This window comes from Podarcis tiliguerta, assembly GCF_965153285.1.
Source record: "Podarcis tiliguerta genome assembly, chromosome: 13".
NCBI classification, from domain to species: Eukaryota; Metazoa; Chordata; class Lepidosauria; order Squamata; family Lacertidae; genus Podarcis; species Podarcis tiliguerta.
Genome location: NC_139546.1, coordinates 2,940,138 through 2,952,523, shown reverse-complemented (window position 1 = coordinate 2,952,523; position 12,386 = coordinate 2,940,138). Strand labels below are relative to the sequence as shown.

Below are 12,386 nucleotides of genomic sequence, written 5' to 3'. Positions count from 1 at the left end.
AAGGAGCTTTTATGTTGGAAACGTTTCCGAAAGCAGCCACTTTCGGATTCTGCTAGCGACTGACGCAGCCATGCTGGAGGGGCTCCGTCACAGGCAGAGGTTTGAGAAGCTGTTCAAACTCTGAGGGATTGCAATTTACACACAAGCAGCTCTTCATCCCATCACAAGTTGCTACTGCAGCTTTAAACTGTTAAAAATACTAAAAGCCTGGTGGGAAATAGAGCTGTATAAATTTTTGCAAGGTGTGGAGAAGGTGAATACAGTGGTACCTCGGGTTACGTACTTAATTCGTTCTGGAGGTCCGTTCTTAACCTGAAACTGTTCTTAACCTGAAGCACCACTTTAGCTAATGGGGCCTCCCGCTGCCGCCGCGTGATTTGTGTTCTCATCCTGAAGCAAAGTTCTTAACCTGAGGTACTATTTTTGGGTTAGCGGAGTCTATCCTGAAGCGTCTGTAACCTGAAGCGTCTGTAACCCGAGGTACCACTGTAGTAAAAAGCTATTCTTCCTCTCCCATAACACAAGAACTCCAGTGGGCATCCAGTGAAGCTGAACGTTGGAAGACAAAAGGAAGAACTTCTTCACACAGTGAATGGTTTATATATGGAATTCACTCCCGCAAGAGGGAGCGATGGATGTCTTTAAAAAAGGATCAGACCAGTTAATGGCGATGAAGGCTACCAATGGCTGCTAGCCATGAAGCAGTGTGCCTGTGAATACCAAGTGGGGAGAGCGCTGCTTGTGGGCTTTGCGTGGGCGTCTGGTGGGCCACTGTGGCAATGGGGAGCTTGATGGGCCCTTGGCCTGATCCTGCAGACTTTTCTCATGTTCTTACATATGATGTAACACATCAAGTGGTTAGCGAAGTTTGACCTCTAGGATGTGAGCTAAAACAGGCAGTTCCTGACTGGAAACAAAATTCTTTTGGCGTTCACCTCAGTAAATAATTTGAAATTCCCATTGTAGGGCAAAATGTTCAGGGTTGTGCACTGCTGTTATGCTCGGGGAGCTTGCTAAGTTTCCGTGCACACTTTGGAAAACTGCTGTCTTTCCCTTGGAGGAAAAACTGTTCAGACTTGCATGGGGATTTCCAAAGAGGATGTGGGCTTTATCTCTGGAGAGCAAAATGATTTTACAGATGCCAAAAGCTTCTGTTTGTTTAGGCTTATCTAAACTATAAAGAACCTTGTGGATAATAAAGGAATTTTTAATCAAAGCCTGTGAGCTTTTTTTGTTACTTTGGGGGAAACCATAAGCTTACCTCCAGAAAGTTAATAAATAGGCAGCCACAAGCAGAACAGCATTAAGAAGCTTCTGGTGTTTATTTCCTGAGCCGTTCCTTGTGCTGTTTGCAAGACCCTGGGTGAGATTCGGCGCTGTGTCAGTGGGTGTGACAGGAGCTCCCTCCCCCTGCAGCTTTTTTTTTAAAAAAAAAATAATATTTTTTATTTTTCCACAGTCGATAAACAGAAAATATAAATCAACAAATACATCAAAGAAAAAAGAAAAAAGAACAATACATACTTTATACAAAGACAAAAAAGAAAAATAAAATAGAAAGAAGTTAAAAACAAATATTGTGTCTTTATAATTTCAGCATTAACTTGAGTCTGCGACTTCCCCATACCTTCCCACTCTGTATTCTGGGTCTTATATTCTGACAGTAAACTCTTTCCCTCTGGCGTATCTTTGGTTCAACTTAGTCTTATTATCTTAACAATCATTACATTTCCCTATGTCGCAGCTTTCCATGCTTTCCAGCATGCAGAGTCCCCCCCCCCCCAAGGTCCAGAGCAGATTTGGGGGTCCAGGCTGCAGAGAGGAAGGGAGGAAGGAGAAGTCTCGGCAAGGTTGCAATGCTGCTGAAATAGGGTTAGGAAGAGTATAAGGGAAACTGGTCACGGTTTTTCATTAAGTGCAACAGTGTGAAAAGTTTGATAAGGTTGTGACACTGTGGTGCATATATGTTAGAAAGTCTACATAATTTAAATAGAAATGTGAAATCAGGAACTTTTCCATTTTTTTATTTTTCATTTTGAAAATATGTCTAAGCTTCTGTGCTGCCCTCACTATTTTCAGTGTTTTGACTTGGTCAGATGTGCTGTTTTGTTTGTGAGTAGGGGAAAGTGGGTGATCTTTATCTCTCTGCTACCAACACTGCTCCATAGAGAGAAATAGTTTATAGGGGATGTGAGTAATCTAAAGGTCATGAAAGTTCTCTGTGCTCATGTCTAGGCTAAAAGGCTTGATTATGGGATGGGGGGGGGACCTGTCCCCCCCCCCCCGTACGTAAAGGAGAGCTGTGAGCAGTCAGAAGGTGAAGAATGTGAGTTACTTCCCTGGAAAGTGTATCCTGGTACCATCACCACTGCAATATAATTGTACTAAGAGAAGCTTTAGTGATATTGGAGACCAACAGAAGGGAACTGAGTGCTAAACCCCTTATCTGAAGCCCCAAACAAGATCAAGTGCAAGGATTCAGCCAGAATATTTATAAATTGACTCAGCAAGTGCTCCATTTCTCCCTGTACAGAGTAGTCTGTGACTGAGTCAGAATGAGACAGCAAGTAACCTTTTCACCTTCTGATTTTATAAATTGGCTGGAAATCCAAACTTACAACTTTATGAGATAGTTGTTAACAAGTCTGGACTGGACAGTGTCATTGTATGAGTGGACAAGAGAGGGCTATTCCTTTGGAGAGAGCCAGGCCTTTGCAAAAATCCTTATGGTGATCTTCTGTGGGATTATTTTAATTTGCCTAGTCTTGTGCCTGCATGAGAATAATGTTCTGTAACTTTTTCTAAGGTTCTCTCACCAGTTGATGTGGATTTCAAAGCGTTATAACTCAAGTTTCTGTTCCTTGCAAATGAGGCATGGGAATATACAGTACTTTAGATCAGGTGTAGCCCATGTGATGGACTCTGGATATTGGTGGCTGTGACTCCCGTCACCTCCAATTGGCCATTGGACATGTTGGGACTGATGGGAGTTGAGAGTCCACAAAGTCTGAGCCTGTGTTAGATCAGCAGCTGGGATGTGGACTGGAGTGAAAAGCTCTCTGCCAGTGGTTCCACTCCTATCTATCAAGTGCCTTGGTATTTATGAGAGCCAGTGTGGTGTAGTGGTTAAGAGCGATAGTCTCGTAATCTGGGGAACCGGGTTCGCGTCTCCGCTCCTCCACATGCAGCTGCTGGGTGACCTTGGGCCAGTCACACTTCTCTGAAGTTTCTCAGCCCCACTCACCTCACAGGGTGTTTGTTGTGGGGGAGGAAGGGAAAGGAGAATGTTAGCCGCTTTGAGACTCCTTAAAGGGAGTGAAAGGTGGGATATCAAATCCAAACTCCTCCTCCTCTTCTTCTTCTTCTACTACTACTATGGTGCTCTCACAGGATCTGCTCTGTCCAAAAAGATGTTTAAACATCCTAATTAAGTCGTTGGGAGAAGGTGTCTAGAGATCTGGGGTATGATATCTTTGCTGCACAGATGACAACCCCATCAGTAGCATCCTGACCCAGAGTAGAAATTATGGGACCCCAGTTTTCCATGATTTTGTAACATACAGTCATACCTCGGGATGAATACACTTCAGCATAAATATTTTCGGATTGCGCCCCGTGGTGACCCGGAAGTAACGGAGCACGTTACTTCCAGGTTTCGCCGCTTGCGCATGAGCAGACGCTCAAAATGACGTCACGTGCATGCGCGGAAGCGGCGAAACACGACACGCGCTGTCGCGTCTTGCATGCCGAGGTACCACTGTACAAGCTTGATTACTGTAAAGTGTGATATATGGGGTTGGTGTGCCTTTCAAAATTGTTGTTAGTTTTTAAAAAGAAACGTTAACTTATAGAGAACATAGTAGTCAAGTTGTTGAAAGGGGATAACAGGCTCATTTTAAACCTATGCTGAAAGAGCTTAATTGGTTTTCTGTTTGTTTCTGTGCACAATTCAAAGTGCTGCTTCTAACCTTTCATTCCCTAAATGGGGGTGATGAACCTGTGGCCCTCAAGATATTGTTGTATTATATAATGCACATCACCCCTTGACCATTGGCTGTGTTTGCTTGCTGTGGCTGATGGGAGTTCTTGTCCAACAACATTGGGTGGGGCACAGACTCCCCACCCCTCCGCAAATGGTCTAGGGCCAGGTTCCTGAAGAACTGCCTACTTCCATGTTTTGTACTACTTGCTTGTTCACAGGCACTGCTGCATTTGAGTTTAAGATATTGGTAAAAAAAACAACAACCAGTTTAAGTCAGGGGAGAGATTGTGTGTCACTTCTGATGATATGGATGACATTTATTAACTCGAGTCCTGCTTTTTCTTTGAAAGCTTATACATTAGTCACCCATCCAAACTGATCTGCGTGCCCAGCATCAGCTGTGTTACGGCCCTGGGTGCTCATCTGCCATCTAATGGGATCAATCAATACAAGCTTATAATTATCCCTGATGGAGTCTCCCATGTTCAGAGATGGTGTATCACATAACACTGTTGCCACAAGCACACTGAAATTCAATTACCCCAGCAACGAAATACTGCATTTGGAGTACTTGAGGGAAATTCAGGTTCCCTTTGTCAGTTATTCTCTTCGATAACTTCACCACATATTTGGATCTCACTTTGGGAACAATTTCATGTTCGTGCAATAAAATGGCAGTCTGGAAAAGTCCCTTACCTGTGCATTTGACTTTTGCTGACCTTGGTCCTTTTATTTCCCTGCTGCCTTTGTTTCATAGCTGCAAACCCTTAAAAGATTGTAAGGGGGACTGCAGGCCTTGCAAGCAATGAAATTTACAGTCATAAGTTCCCCCAAAAGCTTTACGTGAAACCAAGATTATTCTAAACGAGAAAGGCTTGCTCCAGCAAAGCGCTCAAAGGCTTGGGTCAGGTGTCGGAAGAGAGACACAGTAAGAGAACTTGCCCAAGCAGGCACATTCTTAATCCCCCAAAGAGAGCAAGTGACCGCAACAGGACACTGGGTGTTGGGGTGAAATCAGGCCAAATCTTTATTAGCTGGAGGATTTGGGGTAGGATCAGTCCGTCATTCCACTCTCCCATACTGGTGGAATGGGATTCCACCAGTAAACCCATTCTGAGGGAACTGCCCAGTCCTGAGCCCTGTTGTGGTACAAGCCAAGCTGGCAAGGTCTCACTGGGAGACTGGGGAGAGGATTCCAGCCAGGCAGAGACCTAACCCGAGCTTGGGGCATGCCAGGGCCAATCTTCCCCTCAAGCGCCTTATGGGAGATCCCCTCCCTTCACTATGTTGAGCCTGCCCAATGCCATTTCTGCCACAGTCCCAGTTGACTGTGCTGTCCTCAGACTGCCTGAGCCTGCAATAATTAAAATATCTGTGTTGGAAGAGTTAATGTTGAAGAAGGAGATACTCCTACAAGGTCCACATGGTTCATTTTTGAATCATTACACAGCTTAGGGAATTCACTACCCCCAAGTTGGGCATTGGGAGGGTGGTAGTTACCATTAACTTTGATGATGTTGTAAAATAATAGCTGTAACAGTTTGATGGAATCTCCCATGTTCAGAGAGGGTGTATCTGAGGGCCAAATGCTGGGCGCAAGCAGGTTGTGCCCAAGCCAACTTCATCTCCTCCGTGTGAGACTTCCACACCCACCTGGCTCACCAATATTGGCAACAGAGTGCGGGATTAGGTGGATTACTGCGATAAGTGGTTTAATTGGCAAAACGAAACAGCATATCTCTCATAGTGACAACTGCATTAGAAACTGCTCTGTGCTGTAGACAGCCCTGACTCAAACCTGTTGAAATCAGATGTTTTCCTGTTGATTCTATAATTGCTTGCTGAATCCCCTTCCGTCTGTTTGGTGGGTACACAGTGCTGGACTCAATGGACCTTTCATGTGATCCAGCAAGGAAATGTTGGGAAACTTTTTAAAAAAACTTCTCTCTCTCTCTGGGGCTCTCTGAAACTGGTTAATTTTAGACTTGTACCATTGGCCTGCCTGCAGAAGGGAGGACACTAAGAAGGGCTTAGTTAATCACAAATAAATCACTGGGATACCGGCCAGCGGTGAGCTCTCCGTCTCTGGAATGCTTTGGTACCAGGAAGTTTCTATCACCAAAACAATGTATTCTGGGGAAAGGTGGGAAGAAGAGCCTGCACAGCTGCAGTTCTAAAATCTTAGGCCCCTCTTTTATGTGGAGCTTGGAGGCAGCCAAGCTTTTCGGTTATTTCCGTTTAACCCCAGTATGTTTTTGTTCCGTCTTCTTTCCCACCTAATCTGAAATGGTGCATAGTTTATATCAATGAAAAACAAAAAGTTAGCAAGCAATGTTTTAAGCACTACATATCTAAGCAATTGTGCCAAATCATTTGGTTAATCATTAAAAAGGCTACGTTGTGGTTCACACATTCGTGTATGTCATTTGATTTACTCAGTATTTGATTACTGTCTGCCAAACTCCTTCCATTTGAAAAGCTACACTTGCCAGCTTGCCAGGCAATCCAGATATTTCATCTTTGAAGGGATCATTTGCACACAGTGTTCAAAACTCCCATTGTTCTAGGCGCATTTTGCGACAGTGAATTTCATCAGTGCGAGCAGTTTCTGAGCTCTGGGTGCAGTACTGCACCTAAGATTACAGATTAAAACTGCAGAGTGGAAGGAAAGGCCTCCCCACTTCCAGCTACTCTCTGAAGACTGGATAAGAGACCCTCCTATGAATATTGTGACCGTGTGAAAAATGAACATAACACTTTAACTGTAGTTCATTCATTTTCAGCTTTGCATACTTGTTATAAAAAACTGTTGTGTCCATAATCTAGGTTTAAGGTGCCATCTAGCTTTCATATCTCAGTTTCTAACATTGTTTTGCACAGGTTTGTGTGAAGGCTCAGCACTGTAGTCATGAAGTGATATACATACACATTCTCCACCTGTTCCTCTTTCTTCCAGTGTTTCTTCCCATGCCCCTCTGGTCTCCCATTAGGTTGAATTTTAGATTGTAAACTCCTTAGGGCAGGGACTTAATCTTTTGTTCATTATGCTATGCATAAATTGATGAGACCTGATGATTTATTCTTGTTTGAAACAGCCCTTTGCTTGCAACATTGAAACTGGAAACTTAGGATTTTGTTTGGTTTTATATATTTATTTAAATTGTATGCCACCCTATAGCCATAGATCTCAGGGCAGTTCACAACATAAAACTCACAAAATAAAAAACAGAAAACACATAATAAAAATAGAAAACAAAGACAACCCAATAACCTCCCCTTCCACAACATATTTTAAAAGGACGTTAGATGTCAAGCAACCAAGAACCTGGTTAAAAAGGAATGTTTTTGCCTGGTGCCTAAAGGTGTATAGGACGCGGGTGTATTGGGACGCGGGTGGCACTGTGGGTTAAACCACAGAGCCTAGGACTTGCCGATCAGAAGGTCAGTGGTTTGAATCCCCGCGACGGGGTGAGCTCCTGTTGCTCGGTCCCTGCTCCTGCCCACCTTGCAGTTCGAAAGCACGTCAGCGTGCAAGTAGATAAATAGGTACCGCTCCGGTGGGAAGGCAAACGGTGTTTCCGTGCACTGCTCTGGTTTGCCAGAAGCGGCTTAGTCATGCTGGCCACATGACCCGCAAGCTGTACGCTGGCTCCCTCGGCCAATAAAGCGAGATGAGCGCCGCAACCCCAGAGTCGGTCACGACTGGACCTAATGGTCAGGGGTCCCTTTAACTTTACCTTTAAAGGTGTATAATGAAGACGCCAGCCAAACCTCCCTGGGGAGAGCATTCAACAAACAGGGAGCCACTTTCTGGTGTTGCCACCCTCTTGACCTCTTGTGGAGGAGGCACATGACGAAGGGCCTTAGAAGATGATCTCAGGGTCAAGGTAGGTACATATGGAAAGAGGCGGTCCTTGAGGTACTGCGGAGGTTATACCCTGCCTTTTCCCATGGCAGGGACTCAAGGCAACTTGCAGATAAAAATAAAAACAGCTAAAAGCATTGGGGGGGGGGTGATCAATAATAAAAAAAAGCATTGATAGAGTTAAAACTACACACACACACACTATTAGAAACATGTTGAAGAGCAAACTTCTCTTGTGCAAAGTGCCCTGACCGGGTGTGGGTGTGTGGGTGTGTAGGAATGGGAGTATATGATGGTGTGCTGGGCTCCTGCTTTCCTTCAGCACCAGCACAAGCCAGATATTGGCGGGGGGGGGGGGGGTCGTTCAGCAGAGGCTAGGAGCCTCCTGAGAGGGAGGAGAAAGACTGAGGGGCTACAAGGTTTTATTGGGGCTTCCTTGCTTGGAAGTTGCTGTCTGGTGCAGGGCCTTGCCTCATCCCCCCCCCCCCCGTAGCCTCACCCCCCACCCCTCTCCTCTCCTTTTTCTGAGCCTGGCAAAGCTTATTGCATAGTACGCAAGAAGACTGGACCTAGGATGGGATGAAATTCATTCTTGGCTGGTAGCAGGGACTATCCACCAGTGTCCTCCTTTACATCTTAATTATATAAATCAGTCACTGTGCAAGATGGCTGTTTGGCGATTCGATGGGTATTCTCACCCTCCTAAAGGCTTTTTTTGGGGGGGTCTATATGTTGAATTATTTTTTTCCTGGAGGGGAGTTTCAGGGTGGGGTGAAGTGTGCAGGCTGGAGATGGAGATCCGGTCTCTGTTCTACCAAATGAACCTCAAGGACAGCAACAAGCAGCACTGAGTGAGAGGTGATGAATTTATGAACAGGGATGGGGCAGGGAGAGGGCATTGATTGGGCAAGGCACCACCCTCCTTGCAAATAGCAAACATTTGCCCCTTTGCATGTTAAAGCAAGACCTTGTGCATCCCACCTGATTTGGTAACGGGGTGGGAATGTGAACAAGAAAATGTGGCTACAACTGCCATGCCTAGTTTGGCCCTCAGTTGGAACTATTCTGGACAACATCCCTCCTGACTTTCTGACAGATCTTGAATAGTAACAGTCATAAGTGAGGAGGAGGAGCGGTGGCCCTGGCAAGATCTTGCACAGAGCACTTATTGCAGGCTTCCAGCCCTGCCTGTAGAATCAGGCGAAGCTGGTGGGAGTGTTTGGTAGTCGTGTTTCTTCTCTGCCAATATCAAGCTACATGGAAAGAGTGTTATTGGAGGCTATATTGCTTAAGCATAAAGGTTTCATTTATGAAGTGCAAGTTAAAGCTCACTGGCACTGAAAAGATATCCAGAGATAAGGATGGGGGAGAGGTTCAAATCAGTTTGCATTTATAGCTGAATTTATCAAATTCACACTTTCCAAAACAATATGAGAATCAAAACACAGCCATCGTTCACACATCTGAATATTTAAGTGTAGTTCTCCATTCAAACAGCGTTTACAAAACTGCAAATATTAAAGGAAAATTTGCTTTAAAATGAATATATCAGTGAAAATATACAGAAATGCATTATATTAGGAGAAGCTCCTTGCAAAAATGCATACACTAGTCAAAATTGTGTTTATTAGGAGAAATTCACACTAAAAAAATTGATAAATATTTTTGGGCAGAGAAATGCACAAATTTCTGCAAAAATGTGGAGAACTGAATTTAAGATTCAAAAAATGTGAAACGGAGAGAACCTAAATTGTGAGATCTTTCCACCTCTATCCAGAAATGTTTAAAATATTCTGGCACTTTCTGCCTCAGGTTTCCCTGCAGTCTCTTTAGATTTGTATTCCTATGATTTAGAACAGAGTTTTCCTATACAGGGATGTGGCAGGAAAGGAATGTGACCTTATAGCTAACGTTTACACAGTTGGGGTTTCCATGGCTACCAAGAGGATGTGACACATTATGAGACAAACTCAGGAAGCGGGATGGTGGCGGTTTGGGTGGCTCCTTGGTGTGCAAGAAGCTTTATGGCTCCCCTTTGCTTGCGCTGGTTCTGGCCTGCGGATCCTCCCTCCTCCTCTCCCTCCCATTTACGTTAGCAAGGGTTGGGAACTAAAGTGTCCCTGCAGTGTTTGCTGATGTTGGCGGGTTTTGTCTCTCAAAAGAAACCCAGCACCAGCCTATGTACACACAAGTGCTCTTCCTGCCAGGGAGGGGCTAATTGCCATGCCAACCCCTGTGCAAATATATCATGGTGATAACAGAGTCGAAAGCAGTTCAGTCATTGCAAGGTCCTGAGAGGATGCTCCGTTTGTTTCCTGAGCCTTGCCCTGCATGGTTCAGGCAGTGGTTTGGGAATCCAGTATTGTCTATTGCGACTGATACCTTCTGTCTTCAGAGTTACACACAGGGAGGTCTTTCATGTCACTGGCCGCATGATCCTTTTTAAGTAGGAGGGACTGGAAATGGGACTGTGTGGAAAGCAGGTGTTCTGCCCCTCAGTTGCAGTTACTCCCCTGGGGCTTTGCAGCTGTGGAACACACAAAGAAATCAAAAGCATTAATATGCAGTATATCAGATGTTTCACAACTTTTGGAAATGTTCTCATATGTGAAAGCTATGGGACAAAAGTTATTGTTACAACTCAATAGAATTTTCTCCATGAGGTCTGGCGGGTGGCAACACAAGAGCAGGCCTTTTCTGTGGTGGCTCCCCATTTGTGGAATGCTCTCCCCAGGGAGACTCTCCTGGCACCTTCACTACATTAACCTTCAGATGCCAGGTGAAAAGGTTCCCCTATAACCAGGCCTTGGGCTGATTAAAGAACCTCTGTGTTTGTTGAAGGGGGCTATTGGGTTGTTGTTGTTGTTCTAACTATGATATGTATTTTGTGTTTTCTTTTTGCATTTTTATGCTGCAAACCACCCTGTGATCTTCGGGTGAAGGGTGGTGTATAAATGTAATACATTAATAATAATAAATAATAATTTTGGGAAAGTAATCCACTCAAAGAGGTCCTAGGCTGGCAGGCCTCTCAGTAAATGGGGGGTGGAATTCAAAGGGAATGGTTCATCTGTGCGGGAGTCTTTCTATTTCCAGGGTTTGCATGCTTTCGTTTTGTCCTCTCTCTTCCAAAGGACACGGCACCTTGGATGATGATTGGTAGTGGTGGATAAACTTGTTGTTTGGGTACATTTATCCATTATTTTCTCTTTGAAGAAACCCTGGATAGTGTCTGGGGAACCCCAAGGTTTGCTATGACACAGTTTGAAAACCAGGGTAGTTAATATTGTTTTTCTGTGTAGAATCTACACTTCTTCCCTGTTGCCTAACACTGTGATTTTTATTTATTTATTTCAGAACTCTGAATCCCTCGATATTTATATCCAGAACACACTTTCCTCTCTATATCCACCTTTTGAGGCCACAGCTGCTACTGTTCTGTGGCAGCTTTTCAGCATTGTTGAAAAGTTTTATCACGGAGATGGTCTCAGATGTCTAATTGATTTTCTTGTTCCTGCCAAGAGAGTCCTGCAGTGTATCCAACGAGAAACCTGTGTAAGTATATTTGTATCTACTCTGGCAAAACAGAGACTCTTTGTTCATTATCCAAGCATGAGGAGGGCGGAATAAGATGCTGTTTAATCTTTTAACTGCTAGGCAAACGAAACCCTAGATAACCATGGGAAAGTTCATTCTAGTAAGACACTGGAAAGCAAAGCATCACGTTTTGTATTTGTTTGGAATATAATTCCATGAATTTGTGCTGTAGTACATTTCAGGTGAATGGTAGAGGGTTTTTTTATATTTCGCTACAGAATTTATATTGTTGGGCCAAGAAATGATAAGAGGGTAAGAAAAATGATTTATGATTGTAATTTGTGTGTGTGCTTTCTTTTCATGGGCATCAGAATTTGAGTAAATCATTGAAAGTCTAGCATGAACTTGGTTAGACTTCTTTAAATGGCCAGTATTGATAGCTTTATGTTCCATGAATTTGTCTCATCATCTTTTAGTGGCCATCGCTGCCTCTCGTGGGAGCAAATTCAGTAAGTTTAACAATGCATCGTGTGAATAAGTTATTTCTCTTCTCTGTCTTGAATCTTCAAAAATTCATCTACATCAAATGGCCTAGTATTATGAGAGAAGGAGAAAAACTTTTCTCTATGCACTTTCCCCCACACCAGGCTTAATTTTTTATGCTCTATCATGTCTCCTCTTACTTGCTTTGTGACCAGAACCATATATGGTTTTCCAAGTGCAATCACACCATAGATTTGTTTATGGCAGTTTTATTTTCATTCTGTTTCCTGATAGATTTTTTGTCCCAGTGTGCATCACTTTACAACAGCTTACACTGACTTGCATTTCATTTCCTGATTCTCACTCACCCAGTTTTGAGAGATTATTTTGGAGCTCTTTGCAATCACCTTCTGTTTTAACCATCCTCAACAGTTTCATGTCATCAGAAAACATGGCTCTACTATTCCTTGATAGGGTGGACCTCTATTGGGAAAACGGTCCATTTATTCTTACTTTTTG

General features: G+C 43.8%; 1 protein-coding gene across 9 annotated transcripts in view; it reads left to right on the top strand.

Annotated features, from left to right (window-relative positions):
* Positions 1–12,386, top strand: part of PLEKHG4B (pleckstrin homology and RhoGEF domain containing G4B) — a 104,374-nt gene that overhangs the window by 36,299 nt on the left and 55,689 nt on the right. For all 9 annotated transcript variants that reach the window (XR_014503938.1, XM_083407374.1, XM_083407376.1 and 6 more), the window contains one exon: positions 11,205–11,402. Coding sequence is in view for 3 of the 9 variants with exons in the window: in XM_083407373.1 (XP_083263499.1) it covers positions 11,205–11,402 (198 nt within the window). In the remaining 6 variants the exon portion in view is untranslated. The remainder of the gene's footprint in view (positions 1–11,204; positions 11,403–12,386) is intronic.